Source organism: Gadus morhua, chromosome 5 (assembly GCF_902167405.1).
Source record: "Gadus morhua chromosome 5, gadMor3.0, whole genome shotgun sequence".
NCBI classification, from domain to species: domain Eukaryota; kingdom Metazoa; phylum Chordata; class Actinopteri; order Gadiformes; family Gadidae; genus Gadus; species Gadus morhua.
Window position 1 is genome coordinate 19,479,046 of NC_044052.1, and position 22,537 is coordinate 19,501,582.

General features: G+C 40.1%; 1 protein-coding gene across 1 annotated transcript; it reads left to right on the plus strand.

Annotated features, from left to right (window-relative positions):
• Nucleotides 1–16,822: 16,822 nt before the first annotated feature.
• On the plus strand, nt 16,823–18,039 carry LOC115543482 (uncharacterized). The gene is made up of 5 exons (XM_030355870.1): nt 16,823–17,031; nt 17,114–17,185; nt 17,317–17,451; nt 17,620–17,682; nt 17,829–18,039. Exons 1-5 carry the CDS (start codon nt 16,828–16,830, stop codon nt 17,988–17,990), a joined length of 636 nt encoding a protein of 211 aa, XP_030211730.1. The 5' UTR covers nt 16,823–16,827; the 3' UTR covers nt 17,991–18,039.
• Nucleotides 18,040–22,537: the final 4,498 nt, after the last annotated feature.

The following is a 22,537-nucleotide window of genomic DNA, read 5'->3' on the forward strand; positions in this document are numbered from 1 at the left end:
AGAAAGTGTAGTTTTGTGTTTCCATTTCTCAATTGTAATGTACATATAATTCTTACTATGTCATTACAGTTTGCTCAACCGGAGGGGGATGACCAGACTCTGTGTGTTGATGAGTGGCCGTTTCTTCAAACAGAGTTCTGTGAGGTAAAGGAATGGGGGAAAAAAAGAGCATCTTGTAATATTTGGGTTTTGTTGTTAAATTTGTATGTAGCGCCACAAAATACAGGCGTGCACAACACTATGTTTGTTACTGTTTTAAATGAACTACATTAGCAGTAAGTTCTTTGAACTGCCCACTTTTCAATTTTCATGCAATTGTATCTCGTGATAATTTTGATCCCTTACCTCATTGTAGAAGGTGAACCAGCCAACTGCTCGGGTTGTCTCTGGACAGAGAAAACAAGAGCAGCCAACACCTTCGGGTCCAAAAGTTGTGATGGCCCAGGCTGATAAACCAACAGCCAATGAGACCAGCTTCTTGGGATGTTCAACCAAGGTAATGACAACAATATAAAAAATGATTTGCAAATAAGCAATCAATCTGTTCCAGGATCAGTATCTAGTAACATTTACATTTTTACTTCATAATTACAATCAACATATTTTAACTGTTTTTAACATGTTCTTGGTAATATCTACACACTATGAATTGGAAATGTCAAGAAGGTTTGCTGATGAACTTGTTGTGCTCATTTTAATTATTTAAACTGAACTGAAATAAAAGTTTTCTTTGTCCTTAATTCTGTTCACCACAATACACCAAATGTCCCCTTTTCTGTGGCTTATGAGTTTGCATGCAGGGGTAAACCTCAATTTTTTAACATTCGTAATGTTTGTGATTGCAGATGACACACATTGAGGACCATGAGCCATTTGAACCAGCACCTGAGGTCACTGCGAGCAGTCAGCAGGTATGTAATTACTAGTGGAAATGTCCTTAATTCTGTTCACCACAATACACCAAATGTCCCCTTTTCTATGGCTTATGAGTTTGCATGCAGGGGTAAACCTCAATTTTTTAACATTCGTAATGTTTGTGATTGCAGATGACACACATTGAGGACCATGAGCCATTTGAACCAGCACCTGAGGTCACTGCGAGCAGTCAGCAGGTATGTAATTACTAGTATACCAACGGGAAAAGCCACAGCTTAAGAGACCCATTTTGTTTTTATTCTTTTAGAACATTGATAAATATGCCTAAACTATGTACATTTTCAAATTACTTACTGGGAACCAACATGCTTTTAAAAACACTTATATGAATTGTCATTTCAGCAGAGCCCGCCTGAGGACAATGGCCAGCTTGAAGATCCTCATCTAACACTTGGCAATCAGAAGGTACTTATTTTTAACATGTTATTCCCTGTTCCTTTTGTATTTTCCGGCCATTTATTAGATCTTGGAAATTAATTAAAGTCATGTTAATATCTTCTACAAATTTGTTTTCCCATTATACACAGCCATGAACTACAGCCGATTGATTCCTAGCCTATTTTATGAATTCCTTGTTAATTCCAATGTCAACTATTGGTTACACTCCTTTTTGATTGAACTACTGTTGTGTTTTTAGGCACCCTGTGATTTTGCACCTGCTAGAGCTGCTACATCAAGTCATGTGACTTATGAGAACCCTGGGTGTCTTCAAGGATCGTTTGACCAGAGCAGCCACATCTTCGGGGAAAATGCAGGTAAGCAGTGTGCTACAAATGGCATAGCGGCGATTATGACTCACGCCACCCATAGCGTTCTCAAATGGAAAAAAAAAAACATTAATCATATTCTAAAACAAGGTAATGGCTTGTACACATCTATGCTAGAAAATAAGGAAATCAGTTCAGCCAAAACCAGTGGGCATATTTTCATTTCCGAGTTACCCAGACACTGCAAATTAAACAATAAATTATTTAGTTTGGAATATTTTGATACACTCACTGGAAGTCTTGATCGAAAGGATGATTATGACGCTTCTTTGCAAAACATAGCCATGCCTTTAGAAGAGGCTATTCAGAAGACACTGCTGCAGACAGACACATGCTTGCTCAACATCCAAGGAAGTGTCTGTGCCGTTTTCAAGGTCGAAACTGCTTTTGCAGTTTTCGATCCTCATTCTCGTAGTACTTGGGGTTCCGTTGCACCGGATGGAACCAGCATAGTAGCACACTATGCTACTGTGTATGAGCTATTTGCCCATATTGAGAACCTTGTCAATTCCTTGTATCAAAATCTTCCACATGCCCCAAACAAAGTGTTTGAAGTCACTGGTGTGAAAGCTGTTGAGGTAAACTCACCATTTACTGCTTTAACTGCACAGCCTGAAGCCAGCACTTCGGCACATGACGGTACTTTGGACACTGACAGTGACTCTGATCTCTGTGTCCTTTCGCTAACAGATAGAAATTCCCTTGCAGTAAACACGTCTTTTTCCCTTGGAACAGTGCAGCCTGTAGCAAACACTTCTACATGTGACACAACTGTGAACATTGACAGTGATCTTCTAATTCACACAAATGGTGCATCAGATGTCTGTTTAATTTCCGTATCAGATAGACCTAATATAATATTTACTGGATTTACATTGAGCGAAAAAAACAGGATCTGCAACAAACTGAATATCGTACCAACTTTAGATCAAAATATTGTTGGACAACCCTTCGATATGGCACAGCCTGAACCATGCCATACAACATCCATTGTAGGTGACGGTAATTGTTTCTTTCGTTCTCTTTCGTCTGTAATTAGTGGTTGCGAGTCAAATCACAAGGCCTTTAGAAAGGCTGTAGTGAATCATATCTCAAATAATCCCCTTCATTACGTTACTTGTCTAAGACAGCAATTTGCTTCTGTGGAGCAATATCTCAGGGACTCAAAAATGAAATATGTTGGATCTTGGGCAACAGAGTTGGAAATACAAGCTTCTGCAGATTTTCTCTGTGTTGATATTTACACATACAGTCAACAGAAATGGATTACGTTTACGGCGAACATTGAGCCGATTTCAAGAAAAGCTATGTATCTGAAACACTGCAATGAAAGCCATTATGAACCAATTGCCTGTGTCAAAGACAAAAACGCTCATAAATGCTTCAGTTTAACTAGCTTCTGTGAAATGACGCACAAAATGTCCAATGCAGACCTTGTTTCACCACGTAAAAAACGTAGTGATAAAGTAAAAGATCTAAGGAAAAATAAAACATACGCTGAAGACACAGAATATAGGCAAGTTATAAAGCTAAAAACACAACAAAGATATAATTGTGATGAACAGTATCAAGCAAAAGTAAAGAACAGCAGTATTGAAAGATATGCTAATAATGAAACGTTTAAAGAACAAGTAAAAAACAGCAGTATTGAAAAATATGCTAATAATGAAACGTTTAAAGAACAAGTAAAAAACAGCAGTATTGAAAAATATGCTAATGATGAAACGTTTAAAGGACAAGTAAAAAACAGCAGTATTGAAAAATATGCTAATGATGAAACGTTTAAAGGACAAGTAAAAAACAGCAGTATTGAAAAATATGCTAATAATGAAGCGTTCAAACAACAAGTATTAAACAGCGGTATCGAAAAATATGCTAACAATCCTGCCCATCGTAACCAGGTGAAACAAAGAATTGTAATCAAATACAGAGAAGATCCGGGTTATAAACCCTCTTTAATTGAAAGAAACTGTCAAAAGAGACTTAATCTAACCCTCTTAAAACATAATATCGACTATGTAATTGAACTCTTCCGAGAAGAGGTCAAACATGGACCTGAACATGTTTGTTGTGTATGTCACAGATTATTGTTCCGAAAGCAAGTTAGATTATGTGACATAACTTCATATGAATCCAAGGCTTCAACTGTGTCAGCAATTGCAAATCAATGCATTACAACTAAATATCTCCATCAATGTGATAACGCATGTTTATCGCCATGCACACTAAAACAGACAGTTGCTGGGAAATTGTGGATATGTTTCAGTTGCAACTCCAAGATACTCAGTGGTAAGGTTCCCCAGGAGAGCGCTGTGAACAATATGGCATTAGATCCAATTCCGGACGAATTAGGCACACTGAACTCATTAGAACAACACCTGTGCGCATTGAATATTCCCTTTATGCGACTTGTGGCATTGCCACGAGGTTCTCAGAATTCTGTCCATGGGCCGGTGACTTGCGTTCCATCAAACAGCGATGTAGTCACTTCGGTTCTCCCAAGGCTAGAAAATCAAGATTTAATGATCCGAATAAAACTGAAAAGAAAACTTACTTATAAGGGGCATTATCAGTATCAATATGTGCACACTCAAAAAATCCAAAATGCGATAGCATGTTTAAAGGACATGAATAAATGGTATAAGGACATAGACTTTAACGCAGAATGGGAAAATCCCTTGCCAGAAGATGCATGTTCTGTTTTGAAAGAATGCAACCCAGTTAATGACACTCCATCTGCACCTGAAAGCAGTGACATTACAACTCAATCAGACCAGGTGTCGGATGATGAAGAAGCTGACCACATATATGAAACTCAAACACACGGGTTACTCTTGGACACATGTTTGCAACCGATTGATATCGCACAAGAAATATTTGATCAGCATTTCGAAAGTGTTTTATCAATAGCTCCAGCTGAAGGCAACAGTCCTGTTAGGCTGCTGACAGATAAGGGCAATGAAGCAAAATGTTTTCCTACTCTTTTCCCCAAAGGGACAGGTACATTCCATGATGCACGGCCCCACAGGCTCACTCTCAGTAGATACATCAACACACGAATCCTAAATGCTGATGGGAGGTTTAGCAGCAACTTGGATTACATTTTCTATGCTCAATATTTATCTGAGGTCAATCAGGTTGTTTCCAAGGTGTCCATAGCATTGAGAAAAGGTTACCATGCAGGGGAATCATTGGCTATAACTTCCGCCATGCTTTCAAACAAAGACTATGTACAAAATGTCTTAAAAACCGATCTCGGTTACAAGTTCCTTCAACCGATCCGGGGGACTCCAGTTTTTTGGCAAGGTGTACAGAAAAATCTATTTGCTATGGTTCGTCAGCTTGGTGTCCCTACTTGGTTCTGTTCATTTTCATGTGCTGATTTACGCTGGACTGAACTCATCGATGTTTTCATGAGACTACAGAAAATACAGGGAAATGTCAACGACCTGGACTGGTCACAGAGGTGCAATTTACTCAAAACTAATCCGGTTACCGCAGCAAGAATGTTCCAACACAGGTTTCAGACTTTCCTAAATGACGTCATCAAGTCACCAGCTAACCCCATTGGTAAAGTTATCGAGACATTTTTTAGAGTTGAATTCCAACAACGCGGCTCACCCCATACACATTGTCTGTTCTGGGTAGAAAATGCACCAAAAATAGGCAAAAACACGGACCAAGAAGTCACACAATTTATTGATAAATACATCAGTTGTGAACTCCCGCCAGCAACCGATGCATTGCATGAAGTTGTTTCCAGCGTTCAAAAACACAGCTCCATGCACTCAAAGAGTTGTAGGAAAAAAGGCACAACATGCAGATTTAACTTTCCACGTCCTCCAAGCAACCACACCTTTCTTTGTAGAAGTAAAACAGACGAGGACCAGGACGTAACACACGCTGATCCGATAGATGTCTCTATATTAGAAATGCGAAAAGAAAAAGAGGTGGCTAAAAGTGTCATGACAAGGGTCAAACATGCTCTTTCAAGTCCAGACCTAACCTTCGACACTGTGGATCAGCTATTTGCTTCCATTAACATCACCCAGGAAATGTTTGAAAATGCCTACCGATTGACAACCAATAAAAACACGGTTGTACACAAACGCAACCCATCAGATGTTTATGTTAATCAATACAACAAAGACCTTTTGCGTTGCTGGGATGCCAACATGGACATACAATATGTCTGCGATGCTTTTGCTTGTGTAGTATACATAATATCCTACATCTCAAAAGCAGAACAAGACATGGGCTTATTGTTACAACATACTCAAAATGAAATGAAAAAACATGGAAATTTAGATGCAAAACAAACACTCAATAAGTTGGGTAGTGTCTTTCTCCATAATCGCGAGGTCTCAGCTCAAGAAAGTGTTTATCGAGTCACAAACATGCATCTCAACGAATGCTCAAGACTGGTCACATTTATCCCTACTGGTGAAAATACCGTCAGAATGAGTTATCCTCTCAGTGTCATTCAAAGCAAAGCAGAACAGGGTGACACATCAACAGACTCAATATGGATGACGAGCATAACGGACCGCTACAAAAACCGCCCCCAGGGCGCAATTTTTCATGATATTTGTATAGCCACATTTGTTTCAAAATACAGAGTTCTGTACGGGAAAGAGCAGCACAGCAAGGGCTCTGTTAAACTGGAAAATAACACTGGCTTTGTTAAGATGAGAACTAGGGGATCTGATGCTGTTGCTAGATATGCTCGTTTCTCACAAACCAAATATCCAGAAAAACACTACCAAAGTTTGCTACAATTGTTTTTGCCTCATTATTCAACTGATGAGATAAAACCTCCACCGTACAACAGTTATGAGCAGTTTTACAGAACCGGTTCCATCACTAACGGCAGCAATAGAACGCAAAGTGTTAAGGAAGTTGTAGATTTGAACAGATCCCTGTTTGAAGTAGATGCGGATGAGCTCGACAGATGCCAAGAGGTTGCAGGGCACCACGGGGCTCACGACGAGGCATGGGCAGACCTTTGCCCAGAATCTGAGTTGGAGCGATTAGAATGTCAGGAGGAGATGTCTAACAACAACGACACAAATCAAAATGAACGAGAAGCCATACCGGACTTGCAGTCGGACACAAAGGCAACACTGTCTAAAGAATTTCCCACACACTCGATACAAAGAGCTGAAGGTCTGTCCATTATGCGCACGTTAAACAAACAACAGACTCAAATCTTTTACAGAATCCGCGCATGGTGCCTTGACAAAGTCAATGGCAAAAACCCTGACCCGTTTCGCGTATTCATTTCAGGGGGAGCAGGCACGGGAAAGTCCCACCTGATTAAAGCTGTGTACTACGAGACATGCAGACTCTTTGCAAGAATGTCCATTAATCCAGACGACACTCATGTTTTGCTAGCTGCTCCTACAGGAGTAGCAGCATATAATATCAACGGAAGCACAATACACAGCACCTTTGCTATTACTACCACTGCTAAACTGCCATATCAACCTCTAGGAGATGAAAGAATCAATTCGTTGAGAGCCACCATGAAAGACTTGCAAATACTCATTTTGGACGAGGTGAGTATGGTTGATCATAAAATCCTGACGTATGTCCATGGCAGACTACGACAAATAAAGCAACAAGGAGATTATGCATTGTTTGGGAATGTATCAATCATGGCAGTTGGTGACTTCTTCCAGCTCGGCCCTGTAAAAGGAACACCTCTTTACCACGAGCAATTGGTGACCGATCTGTGGAACAATCATTTCACTCACATTGAGTTGACAAAGATAATGCGACAAAAAAACAAAGAGTTTGCTGAAACATTAAATCGTCTTAGAAAACACAGAAAAGGAGACAATCTTTACCAGCGAGATGAAGTCTTGCTAAGACAACGCGAGACCGGCGAGGGGGAACTGACACAGGACCTTCACATTTTCCCCAGAAACGATGAAGTGGCAGCCCATAACATCGCCATGTTACACAAGACATGTACGGATTTGGTGCAAATTAAAGCTCAAGATACTCAGAGAAACCCTACCACAGGACAAGTAACAAGAAAAAATAATCCAAAAATTGATAGTCAGACATGCTTAAGCAGAACGTTAATCGTTGGTCCATCAGCTCGCGTAATGCTCATCAAAAATATAGATCTGTCAGATGGATTGGTCAATGGTGTATTCGGTACCGTTTGCAAAATCACCTTTGAAGGGAACGTTCAGTTTCCCAAAACCATTTTGGTTAACTTTGACAATGACACAATCGGCAGGAAACTGAGGAGTAGGTCTATATGCTTTGAGCCTCAATTTCAACAAGCAACACCCATAGATGCTGTGGAAGACAAAGTAATGACTGGTGGATCTAGACGCCAATTCCCGTTACGCCTAGCATGGGCCTGTACCATACACAAAGTTCAAGGTTTAACTTTAGAAAGAGCTGTAGTGTCCCTTAAAAGGATATTTGCAGCTGGCCAAGCATATGTAGCATTAAGCCGAGTAACGTGTGAGGAAAACCTTATCATTCAAGACTACGCAGCCAAAGCCTTCTATTCAAAACCAGACATCGACATTTCCCTGCAAAAAATGGAACCATTCATTGCAACTCCACCAGCAGAAATAACTTCAACCCTCAAAATATGCCTCCACAACATTCAAGGTCTATGTCAACACATGGAAGACCTTAAACATGACCAGAGAATCTTGAGTGCTGACATCATTTGCGTGACAGAAACATGGCTGGAACAAAACACCTCAGACGATTCCATTGAAATGCCAGGTTGGACTTTTAATCACAAACTCCGGTCCCAATCCTACCATAACATGACCCAATTCCAAGACTTGGTAAACAAACGGCACGGTGGAGTGGGCTACTACCACAAAGACCACATCACTTGTAACATTATACACATGCCATGCAGTGACTTGGAAGCCATCATGTTTAATGTTCAGCCTTTGAATTACAATTACATTGTGCTGTACAAACCGCCATCATATAAACTTGCCTTATTCAAACAAAATCTCGCTTTGGTAATGCAACACTTTAACCAACTTTCAGGAGGAAAGGTAATTATGGGTGACTTCAACGACAATGCCCTTGTCTCTAAATCTGCAGAAAATTTCATGCAACAGCAAGGTTACACCCAAATTGTCTCTTCGCCAACAACAGAAAACGACACAACAATTGATCACGTATACATTCGTGACATTAATCCCACTGATATCAAAGTGCAAATTCTGTCCACGTACTACTCCGATCATGAGTGCCTCTGTTTAGATTTCCTTCTGTAACTGGTTAGCTCGTTTGGCTCGCAGGTTTTAGCACTACCCAATAATTTAAATGTTTTGTCTGTCTTTTCTATTTTTTAAAATAAATAATAAATATTAAATATATATTTTTAATTTTCTATTTTTTCTAATAAATAATGAATTTTCTCCCCATTTTTTTTTATGGATTTGACCCTCTAAACAAAGCCATAGATATGGTGTTTTTTTTAGCACTACCCAATGTTTTAAATGTTTTGTCTTTGTCTTTTCTATTTTTTCAAATAAATAATAAATATTAAATATTCTATTTTTTTATATTTTTTTTTATATTTCTTCTAATAAATAGTGCATTTTCTCCCCATTTTTTTTTTTATGGATTTGCCCCTCTAAACAAAGCCATAGATATGTTTTTTTTTTTAGCACTACCCAATGTTTTAAATGTTTTGTCTTCGTCTTTTCCATTTATTCTAATAAATAATAAATATTATCCATTTTTAACTTTTGGATTTTTTACTTTACTAAATTTTCTCCCCATTTTTTTTATTTTTTTTATTTTTTATTTAACCCTCTAATAAAAGCCATAGATATTTTGTCCCTTTTCAGCATTTTTTCCCAATTCATCTACAACTTACAATTTACAATAAGGGTACATTGCTAAACTATTTGTTAATGCTTCGTTAATAACTCATAGCTAACTAACCATTTCTAAATACTTGCGTAATGCTTGATAAGCATTAACTAAGTCAAACTAACTGCTATCCTTAGTTAATGCTAATCTAAGCATCAACCAAGTGAAACTAACTGTAATGCTTAGTTAATACTTATCTTAGCATTAACTAAGCATTACAGTTAGTTTTACTTAGTTAATGCTAAGATAAGTATCAACTAAGTACAACTAATTGTTATGCTTAGTTAATGCTATAGTAAGTATAGTTAACTAAGTAAACTTAATGCCTAACCAATCATTACTCAACATTAAATAGTGTTAAATACGCATTGACAAACCATTGATAACATTACGTAAGTATTAATCCACAGATATATGATGTACCCTCATTGTAGTATGTTAGCCATGGATTTAGGTTACCTTTTTATTCAGTCTTTAAAATACCATTTGGATTCTTTTGATTTTTTCAAAAAAATGTGCCTCTCAAAACCCAACCCCTCGTCCACGTCGTGAGAGGCGGAAACAGTGTGTCTGTATTCCAGGTCCATCCAAGACGCTGTCTGAATGGACCTGGAAACATGCTGGCCAACGGGGCTCTGGTAAAGCAAACCAATCGAAACAGAAGCGGACAAGGCGTTTGGGGCTATAACTCCCACACCGAACCTCCCACAGTCGAAACCTTCGTATCCACAGGTTCGCGGTAGCATTTTGAACACATGCTTCGCGTTGTGCCGGCGAAACGCACCGAACCTCCCACATTCAAAACCTTGTACACACATATTCACTGGAGTCTGCTGCATCTTTTGGCATAGGCCACGCCCATTTGCGTCTATAATTTTTTTTCGCTAAATCGCGAAAACCGCAAAACAGTTTTTTCCCTACTCCTCCCACATTTTTTGACCAATCGACACCAAACTTTGCACACGGCATCTTCAGACGCACACGCATAGAATTGATAGACAATCCCGAAAAATTCAAAATTACACATCGGATCGACTCCAAGTTTTGCACACATGTCGGTGCTAACCTTAATGTCGTTCGATAAAAATTTCGGAAAATTTCGCCATTAGGGGGCGCAATAAACGAGGAAATTGTATATCTTCTACAAAATTTCGCCGCGAAAACGCTACACTAACTTCCCGCTACTCCTACCAAATTCAAATCCTTTGTATCCACAGGTTCAGGGTAGCGTTTTGAACACATGCTTCGCTTTGTGCCGGCGAAACGCACATTTCTTGTCGCGTTGTGCCGGCGAAATGCACACTTCTTGTTTATTATTATTATTATTATTCCCCCCTAGAAGTGGGCCCACAGCCCAAACCGTAAATGGTGACGACACGCCAATTGCATGACTAGATCCAGGTCCCTGAGTTCTAGGCAGACGACAAAATCCAGACACGCCGGCCACTAGGTGGCGCTATACCAAGGGAAAACGCGTTTGGGGCTATAACTCCCACACCGAACCTCCCACAGTCAAAAACTTGTACGCACATATTCACTGGAGTCTGCTGCATCTTTTGGCCTAGGCCACGCCCATTTGCGTCCATAATTTTTTTTCGCAAAATCGCGAAAACCGCAAAACTGTTTTTTCGCTACTCCTCCCACATATCTTGACCAATTGACACCAAACTTTGCACACGACATCTTTAGACGCACACAACAATTTAAATAATAACACGTTTTTGATCCGACCTTCGACGACGAAACGGTAGCGTTTTGAATATTGGTTTATTAGCTAAATTAGACGTGGAATATCAAAAATCCAAAGAAATCCAAAATTAGACATCGGATCGAGTCCAAATTTTACACACATGTTGGTGTTAACCTTAACGTCGTTCGATAAAAAATTCGGAAAAATTCGCCATTAGGGGGCGCAATAAACGAGGAAATTGTATATCGTCTACAAAATTTCGCCGCGAAAACGCTACACTGACTTCTCGCTACTCCTACCACAGTCAAATCCTTTGTATCCACAGGTTCAGGGTAGCGTTTTCAACACATGCTTCGCGTTGTGCCGGCGAAACGCACATTTCTTGTCGCGTTGTGCCGGCGAAATGCACACTTCTTGGACCCCTGCATAACTGCTTGCAGTTCTAGTTATTCTTACCCCCCTAAAAGTGGGCCCACACCCCAAACCGTAAATGGTGCCGACACGCAAATTGCATGACTAGGTCCAGATCTGTTCGGACAATGCAGACGACAAAATCCAGACCTGCCGGCCACTAGGTGGCGCTATACCAAGGAATACGCGTTTGGGGCTATAACTCCCACACCGAACCTCACACATTCAAAACCTTATACACACAGATTCACTGGAGTTTGCTGCATCTTTTGGCATAGGCCACGCCCATTTGCGTCTAGAATTTTTTTTCGCAAAATCGCGAAAACAACAAAACTGTTTTTTCCCTACTCCGCCCACATTTCTTGACCAATCGACACCAAACTTTGCACACGACATCGTCAGACGCACACGAAAAGAAGAACTATATACTTTTTTGATCCGACCTTCGACTACGAAACGGTAGCGTTTTGAATATTGCTTTATTAGCTACGTTTTACGTCGATACGCAAAAATTCAGAAAATACCAAAATTAGACATCGGATCAAGTCCAAATTTTAGACACATGTCGGTGCTACCCTTAATGGCGTTCAATAAAGAATTCGGAATATTTCGCCATTAGGGGGCGCAATAAACGAGGAAATTGTATATCTTCTAATTGGCCAAAGGAATGTTCTTCAAACTCAAGGGATACCATCAAGGGGCAAACCCGAATCTATATAGAAAATATGGCCAAGAATTATTAATGTGGGCGGGAGTTTTTGGCAAAGGAAAATTGTCTTGGGAAAATTTCGCCAACAGGGCGGCGCCAAAAAACGACAACATTGTCTATCTCCTATTTGGAGATAGACAATACCGTATGTTGAAGAACATACCGTATGTTCTTAAAAAACGACAACATTGTCTATCTCCTATTTGGAGATAGACAATACCGTATGTTGAAGAACATACCGTATGTTCTTCCAATGAAAACCTTGTTCTTCAAACTATAAGGAAACCATCAAGGGGCAAACCCGAGTCTATATAAAAAATATGGCCAAGAATTATTAATGTGGGCGGGTGTTATTTGGAAAAGGAAAATTGTCTTTGGAAAATTTCGCCAACAGGGCGGCGCCAAAAAACGACAACATTGTATATCTCCTATTTGGCCAATGGAATGTTCTGAAAACGCGTTTTGGGCTTAACTCCCACACCGAAGCTCCCACAGCTTTTGGCATAGGCCAAGCCCATTTGTTTTGAACACATGTTGTGCCGGCGAAATGCACATTTCTTGTTATTATACTTAACCGTAAATGGTGCACACACGCCAATTGCATGACTAGATACATGCCGGTCACCAGGTGGCGCTATACCAAGGAATACGCGTCTTGGGCTATAACTCCCACAATGAACCTCCCACAGTCAAAACCTATCCACAGATTCACTGGAGTCTACAATGAACCTCCCACAGTCAAAACCTATCCACAGATTCACTGGAGTCAGCTGCATCTTTTGGCATGCCAGCCTCTTTAGTTTTAAAATAGTAGGCTATGTTAATATTTTGAATGAATATAAATGAAATGTTATGAGTATTCACACGGCAAGCCAGCTGTACCCTACATATAAACAATCAGTTGCTTAAACAAATTATATAAAGCAAAACCCCTCTTTCATTTTAAAATAGTGTGTAAATAATAGGCCTCCATCTGTGTTATACTTTTAAAATGTCCACCCCTCTTTCATTTTAAAATAGTATGTAAATAATAGGCCTCCATCTTTGTTATACTTTTGAAATGTCCCTATATAGCCTATTTTAAACAGGAATGCGAACTGCATCCTGGGATATTTGACGGTGCCAACGCAGGCACACCAGTACAGAAAAGAACGCGAATTGAGAAACACAATCCAAATCATGAAATAAAAGGTATTTCCGAGCAAGAAGTCAGGAGATGTCGTCCAGTATGAAGAGCAGAGAAACACATCTACAACATCTGTAGAGGTGTGGGCGTGGCATACTCCCATGGTGCTTAGCGAGTTGAATGACTATCGTCAGAGACGCACGGCTCGCCTCACTCTGATCGGATTTTCTCTGCTTGAGACATCTTTGTTCAGATAGACCCTTTTGCTCTCCTTTCCACGGATTAATATTGTGAGCGGATTCATTCGAGTACGTTCTGTCTTTCAACTTTGCGGTTCGTTGTCAAGGTAAGTCCTTATGGAATGGATAATTATGTTTGTTGTATTAAGTTAGCATGGTTGCTTTGTTGACATGATGTGGTGATGGCGGCGTCTAGGCGGCCATTTTACCACAGAAAAGCTTTCTCTGTCTAAGTCAGTGAATAATTATGTTTATTGTATTAAGTTAGCATGGTTGCTTTGTTGACATGATGTGGTGATGGCGGCGTCTAGGCGGCCATTTTACCACAGAAAAGCTTTCTTTGTCTAAGTCAGTGAAAAACAACGTAATCGTGCAGCTTAGTTGTGTATCACGGCTAGGCTACTAGCTACCCACTTTATTGTATTACGTTGGCATGGTTGCTTTGGCGGTTTGAAAAACAACGTCATCGTGCAGCTTAGTTGTGTATCACGGGTAGGCTACTAGCTACCCAGTTTATTGTATTAAGTTGGCATGGTTGCTTTGGCGGTTTGTTGATGCAGTTATGGCATAAGCTTTCTTCTTTCTCCGTGAGTGCCCGGTTTGTTGACATGATGTGGTGATGGCGTCGTCTAGGCGGCCATTTTACCACAGAAAAGCTTTCTTTGTCTAAGTCAGTGAAAAACAACGTAATCGTGCAGCTTAGTTGTGTATCACGGGTAGGCTACTAGCTACCCACTTTATTGTATTAAGTTGGCATGGTTGCTTTGGCGGTTTGTTAATGCAATGTGTTTTAAATGCTGAAATGTCGTGTTACATTCACTTTTTACACGCACACATCCGCCCAACAGTCTAAACTCTACCTCTGTCCACCGCTGGTTGGATTTTGACTGCATTTGCATTTTAGTTTTCCATCAATAGATTTTTTTGGAAAATGGTTAGGGTGTGTGTCTGTGTGTGTGTGTGTGTTTTGTGTCTGTCTGTGTGTATGTATGCGTCTGTCTGTGTGTGTCTGTCTGTGTGTCTGTCTGAGTGTGTGTGTGTGTGTGTGTCTGTGTTTGAGTGTGTGTGTCTGTGTGTCTGTCTGTGTGTGTGTCTGTGTGTCTGTCTGTGTGTCTGTCTGTGTGTGTGTGTGTGTGTGTGTGTGTGTGTGTGTGTGTGCCCGTCTGTGTGTGTGCCCGTCTGTGTGTGTGCCTGTCTGTCTGTGGGGCTGTGTGGGGCTGTGTCGTGTGTGGCTGTATACTGATTTTCAGATTGTCTAAGCAAGGTAGGTTTGTTGGTCATGTGTTGAAAGGAGAAACAGGAGATCGTCCGCCGTTCAACTCAAGGTGAGGTGCTGGTTATATTGCTTACCGGTTGGGTTTTGACTGAATTAGCATTTTAGTTGTCTATTAATAGATTTTTTTGGGAAAATGGTTTCTGTACTGCCTATGTCATTCTATGCAAATATTTGGCTTTACATTTGTCCTGGGATGAAAGCTCTATAAGTTGGCTGTGATTAGGAAATTTTAAATGCTGCAATGTCGTGTTACATTTCCTTTTTACACGCACACATCCGCCCAACAGTCTAAATTCTACCTCTGTCCACCATATGCAATGTGTTTTAAATGCTGTGCTTTAGCCCATATATTGATTTCACATGTGCGTGTGTGTATTTATTGCACCTATCTGTTCTGTTTAATGTTCATTTCATATGAAAACACATGGTTATAATTACATGAATACATCTCTGTACAGGGTGGGGTTTTCAACATGCAGCCTTTCTTGATGTATATTTGTAAAGGGAAATCTTGTACCTATTTTGAAACATTCTATTTTTCTTATTGTGAAATCATTAGATGCCTCGTGCTTCGCGCGCTTCGTCTGGAGCAAAGATGAGGTGGAAGAGGATTCTTCCCATGGCAACGACTCTGTCTAGAGGCTTCGAGCCTGGTATGTAGTCGTAAAGATACAATGATGCATGTTTTCAACTCATTTATATTCCTCAGAATTCTATTGCATGAATGTGGGATGTTTGACTTTTAGATCAACAGCTCGAGATAAGTTATTCATTTTAGTTTTGTGTTGAATTTGTCTTTTTATTAGTGCGTGGCACTGGAGCACGTCACCGTGTCGAGCCGTGGCCTGTCTCTGCCCACACTGGGAAGTTCAACCGATTGGATCTCCCTCCTGAGTCTCCAGATAAGCAGGTAAACTTGTCAAAGACCTTTCAGAAAATAATGTATAATTTAGCTGTGGAATATGTTTGGAGTGGAATGACAACTTTTTCTTTGTCCTTATTTATAGTTTGTGCTGTTTGTGGGCGACTCGCATCTGCGTGCGTTGGTTGACCGTTACGTGAGGATGCCAGACGGTTGCCTTTCGTTTGGGTTCCTGTCTACGCCTGGGGCGTCTGCCGCTGAACTCCGCACTGAGTTGCTGAACGCAGACATCCCCAGAACCCCCGACATCGTTTGCTTGCTGGCTCCAAGCAACAACCTCACGGCGACGCCCGGCATCGAAGCGGCTGGAGTTGCCTTCGATGGACTTCTGAGAGCTGCCCGCAGTCGATGGCCTAAGGTAGTTTTTGTGTTACAAAATAAAGTGTATTTTAAAGGCAGACTATTTAACAGAATTGTATAGTGTGTAATCCAAAACTTTTGTGCGGATCAGGTGTTTGTGCTCGATTTCCCTCCCCGGCTGGCGAGTGAATTGGCACCACAACAATTCCTTCGAGAGGAGTTTCGTCGCGTTGCAGCAAAGAACGGTATGTAAAAATGATTAAGAGATAACGTCAGTATAGAATATCTTTGTAGGAAAGCTTTTAGTGTATCAACACCACCTCTTGGTACCACGTGTAAAATATGTATATAGTGTATGGTTTAATATTTGTTTTCCTCTGCAGATGTAAAGTACTGCGTCACAGCTGACCGCTTTCCGCTGGACTCACGTGCCTTGTGGAGTCGTGATGGGGTAAGACGTGTTATAACTTGGCACGTGAGAAATTCATGTAATGTCATTTTTATATGGCAAAAGCAGTTTATTTCAATAATAACCCGTGCTTCTCATTATAATAGATCCACCTGAGTGACGATCGGGGGATGCCGCTTCTCGCGAAGCTGCTGTGGCACTTCTCCTTTCGGCAGCTACAGTCACCTCTGCCTGTTACACCTCCGCCTGTGTCTCCTCCCAAGTCACCCCCGACTGTGAGACCCTTTGCTACCACCGTGGTTGTGAAGGGAGAGGTTTCACGTCCACGTCCCCTTGACCCCTTCAAGGAAACTGTCGTCGGACGTCGCGGAAAGGTAAAAGTTATAAAATTTTGAAGAGCTTTAGTTTAAGTTAGGCCACATTTATTGAATACTAATTCTCCCTATGTGTTTATAGCGCAGCCAACCTGAGTCCTGGGATGCGCCTGAGGACTGGGATCAGTCTTCCGTGCGGATCCTTCCTCATGAGGTTTGTACATTGGTATGATGGCTGAAAGGAAATTAAACCGTCATGAGGCGTACATTTGTTGTTTCATTTAAATGCTATTCCTATAAGACAAGGCAAATGGTCAATGGCTCAATTCTGTTTTTTATTTCTAGGTTTGTGTGCCTCCTCTGGTCCTGAGGGAGTGCTTTGTCGTGCTAAACCCTATCCGGTTTAGCACTGACAAGTTGGCTGCAATGGATCGCATTGTTCCATCCAACCTTGACGTCCCCATGGGGAATCGCTCAAAGGTAATTTGTGTGATTTTAATATTAACCGTTTGTGAGTGCATACATATTAATAGCGCCTGTAATCCTATATGACAAGCTTTACATTGTATGGTACAGATAGTTGCATTGATAACAAATGTGTTATATTTCATTAACTGTTATCATTTCCTTTCTCTTCCATTATCATAGAAACGGAAGGTGGCACATGGAACCACGGCTGTGGTCTCCAAAGGAAAGAAGGCCCGCCTTGAGGTTGGTAATTTCTCATTGAAATATGTACTTGTTTTTTGGTTGAAACACAGGAACAACTATTTTTTGATTTCGCCTTTAATACAAGAGATAGTCCAACATTCTCTGTGTAGGTATTGTTTTGCCAATGATTTACAATTATTTTCCAGGCACTTCAAACTCCAGCAAGGATTGCCAAACCTTCGAAGCTGGTACCTCCCCCTCGACCTGTGCCAGAAGCTGCTGTTCCAGCCACTCTGAAGGGCAGCGTCTTTGTGCCTTCGAGCAAGGTAATTTGCATACAACATGTGATGATTACACACATTCAGTGAATAGAGTGCGGTTCTCTATTCTTTTGATATTTTCTCTAAGTTCCCTTTAAGAAAGTGTAGTTTTGTGTTTCCATTTCTCAATTGTAATGTACATATAATTCTTACTATGTCATTACAGTTTGCTCAACCGGAGGGGGATGACCAGACTCTGTGTGTTGATGAGTGGCCGTTTCTTCAAACAGAGTTCTGTGAGGTAAAGGAATGGGGGAAAAAAAGAGCATCTTGTAATATTTGGGTTTTGTTGTTAAATTTGTATGTAGCGCCACAAAATACAGGCGTGCACAACACTATGTTTGTTACTGTTTTAAATGAACTACATTAGCAGTAAGTTCTTTGAACTGCCCACTTTTCAATTTTCATGCAATTGTATCTCGTGATAATTTTGATCCCTTACCTCATTGTAGAAGGTGAACCAGCCAACTGCTCGGGTTGTCTCTGGACAGAGAAAACAAGAGCAGCCAACACCTTCGGGTCCAAAAGTTGTGATGGCCCAGGCTGATAAACCAACAGCCAATGAGACCAGCTTCTTGGGATGTTCAACCAAGGTAATGACAACAATATAAAAAATGATTTGCAAATAAGCAATCAATCTGTTCCAGGATCAGTATCTAGTAACATTTACATTTTTACTTCATAATTACAATCAACATATTTTAACTGTTTTTAACATGTTCTTGGTAATATCTACACACTATGAATTGGAAATGTCAAGAAGGTTTGCTGATGAACTTGTTGTGCTCATTTTAATTATTTAAACTGAACTGAAATAAAAGTTTTCTTTGTCCTTAATTCTGTTCACCACAATACACCAAATGTCCCCTTTTCTGTGGCTTATGAGTTTGCATGCAGGGGTAAACCTCAATTTTTTAACATTCGTAATGTTTGTGATTGCAGATGACACACATTGAGGACCATGAGCCATTTGAACCAGCACCTGAGGTCACTGCGAGCAGTCAGCAGGTATGTAATTACTAGTGGAAATGTCCTTAATTCTGTTCACCACAATACACCAAATGTCCCCTTTTCTATGGCTTATGAGTTTGCATGCAGGGGTAAACCTCAATTTTTTAACATTCGTAATGTTTGTGATTGCAGATGACACACATTGAGGACCATGAGCCATTTGAACCAGCACCTGAGGTCACTGCGAGCAGTCAGCAGGTATGTAATTACTAGTATACCAACGGGAAAAGCCACAGCTTAAGAGACCCATTTTGTTTTTATTCTTTTAGAACATTGATAAATATGCCTAAACTATGTACATTTTCAAATTACTTACTGGGAACCAACATGCTTTTAAAAACACTTATATGAATTGTCATTTCAGCAGAGCCCGCCTGAGGACAATGGCCAGCTTGAAGATCCTCATCTAACACTTGGCAATCAGAAGGTACTTATTTTTAACATGTTATTCCCTGTTCCTTTTGTATTTTCCGGCCATTTATTAGATCTTGGAAATTAATTAAAGTCATGTTAATATCTTCTACAAATTTGTTTTCCCATTATACACAGCCATGAACTACAGCCGATTGATTCCTAGCCTATTTTATGAATTCCTTGTTAATTCCAATGTCAACTATTGGTTACACTCCTTTTTGATTGAACTACTGTTGTGTTTTTAGGCACCCTGTGATTTTGCACCTGCTAGAGCTGCTACATCAAGTCATGTGACTTATGAGAACCCTGGGTGTCTTCAAGGATCGTTTGACCAGAGCAGCCACATCTTCGGGGAAAATGCAGGTAAGCAGTGTGCTACAAATGGCATAGCGGCGATTATGACTCACGCCACCCATAGCGTTCTCAAATGGAAAAAAAAAAACATTAATCATATTCTAAAACAAGGTAATGGCTTGTACACATCTATGCTAGAAAATAAGGAAATCAGTTCAGCCAAAACCAGTGGGCATATTTTCATTTCCGAGTTACCCAGACACTGCAAATTAAACAATAAATTATTTAGTTTGGAATATTTTGATACACTCACTGGAAGTCTTGATCGAAAGGATGATTATGACGCTTCTTTGCAAAACATAGCCATGCCTTTAGAAGAGGCTATTCAGAAGACACTGCTGCAGACAGACACATGCTTGCTCAACATCCAAGGAAGTGTCTGTGCCGTTTTCAAGGTCGAAACTGCTTTTGCAGTTTTCGATCCTCATTCTCGTAGTACTTGGGGTTCCGTTGCACCGGATGGAACCAGCATAGTAGCACACTATGCTACTGTGTATGAGCTATTTGCCCATATTGAGAACCTTGTCAATTCCTTGTATCAAAATCTTCCACATGCCCCAAACAAAGTGTTTGAAGTCACTGGTGTGAAAGCTGTTGAGGTAAACTCACCATTTACTGCTTTAACTGCACAGCCTGAAGCCAGCACTTCGGCACATGACGGTACTTTGGACACTGACAGTGACTCTGATCTCTGTGTCCTTTCGCTAACAGATAGAAATTCCCTTGCAGTAAACACGTCTTTTTCCCTTGGAACAGTGCAGCCTGTAGCAAACACTTCTACATGTGACACAACTGTGAACATTGACAGTGATCTTCTAATTCACACAAATGGTGCATCAGATGTCTGTTTAATTTCCGTATCAGATAGACCTAATATAATATTTACTGGATTTACATTGAGCGAAAAAAACAGGATCTGCAACAAACTGAATATCGTACCAACTTTAGATCAAAATATTGTTGGACAACCCTTCGATATGGCACAGCCTGAACCATGCCATACAACATCCATTGTAGGTGACGGTAATTGTTTCTTTCGTTCTCTTTCGTCTGTAATTAGTGGTTGCGAGTCAAATCACAAGGCCTTTAGAAAGGCTGTAGTGAATCATATCTCAAATAATCCCCTTCATTACGTTACTTGTCTAAGACAGCAATTTGCTTCTGTGGAGCAATATCTCAGGGACTCAAAAATGAAATATGTTGGATCTTGGGCAACAGAGTTGGAAATACAAGCTTCTGCAGATTTTCTCTGTGTTGATATTTACACATACAGTCAACAGAAATGGATTACGTTTACGGCGAACATTGAGCCGATTTCAAGAAAAGCTATGTATCTGAAACACTGCAATGAAAGCCATTATGAACCAATTGCCTGTGTCAAAGACAAAAACGCTCATAAATGCTTCAGTTTAACTAGCTTCTGTGAAATGACGCACAAAATGTCCAATGCAGACCTTGTTTCACCACGTAAAAAACGTAGTGATAAAGTAAAAGATCTAAGGAAAAATAAAACATACGCTGAAGACACAGAATATAGGCAAGTTATAAAGCTAAAAACACAACAAAGATATAATTGTGATGAACAGTATCAAGCAAAAGTAAAGAACAGCAGTATTGAAAGATATGCTAATAATGAAACGTTTAAAGAACAAGTAAAAAACAGCAGTATTGAAAAATATGCTAATAATGAAACGTTTAAAGAACAAGTAAAAAACAGCAGTATTGAAAAATATGCTAATGATGAAACGTTTAAAGGACAAGTAAAAAACAGCAGTATTGAAAAATATGCTAATGATGAAACGTTTAAAGGACAAGTAAAAAACAGCAGTATTGAAAAATATGCTAATAATGAAGCGTTCAAACAACAAGTATTAAACAGCGGTATCGAAAAATATGCTAACAATCCTGCCCATCGTAACCAGGTGAAACAAAGAATTGTAATCAAATACAGAGAAGATCCGGGTTATAAACCCTCTTTAATTGAAAGAAACTGTCAAAAGAGACTTAATCTAACCCTCTTAAAACATAATATCGACTATGTAATTGAACTCTTCCGAGAAGAGGTCAAACATGGACCTGAACATGTTTGTTGTGTATGTCACAGATTATTGTTCCGAAAGCAAGTTAGATTATGTGACATAACTTCATATGAATCCAAGGCTTCAACTGTGTCAGCAATTGCAAATCAATGCATTACAACTAAATATCTCCATCAATGTGATAACGCATGTTTATCGCCATGCACACTAAAACAGACAGTTGCTGGGAAATTGTGGATATGTTTCAGTTGCAACTCCAAGATACTCAGTGGTAAGGTTCCCCAGGAGAGCGCTGTGAACAATATGGCATTAGATCCAATTCCGGACGAATTAGGCACACTGAACTCATTAGAACAACACCTGTGCGCATTGAATATTCCCTTTATGCGACTTGTGGCATTGCCACGAGGTTCTCAGAATTCTGTCCATGGGCCGGTGACTTGCGTTCCATCAAACAGCGATGTAGTCACTTCGGTTCTCCCAAGGCTAGAAAATCAAGATTTAATGATCCGAATAAAACTGAAAAGAAAACTTACTTATAAGGGGCATTATCAGTATCAATATGTGCACACTCAAAAAATCCAAAATGCGATAGCATGTTTAAAGGACATGAATAAATGGTATAAGGACATAGACTTTAACGCAGAATGGGAAAATCCCTTGCCAGAAGATGCATGTTCTGTTTTGAAAGAATGCAACCCAGTTAATGACACTCCATCTGCACCTGAAAGCAGTGACATTACAACTCAATCAGACCAGGTGTCGGATGATGAAGAA

Excerpts from the sequence above, each read along its gene's own strand:
- LOC115543482 (XM_030355870.1), top strand. The coding sequence starts at position 16,828 with ATGCCGCTTCTCGCGAAGCTGCTGTGGCACTTCTCCTTTCGGCAGCTA. Across the intron at positions 17,032-17,113 it reads TCGTCGGACGTCGCGGAAAG|CGCAGCCAACCTGAGTCCTG; the intron begins GTAAAAGTTATA and ends ATGTGTTTATAG. Across the intron at positions 17,452-17,619 it reads CCATGGGGAATCGCTCAAAG|AAACGGAAGGTGGCACATGG; the intron begins GTAATTTGTGTG and ends CCATTATCATAG.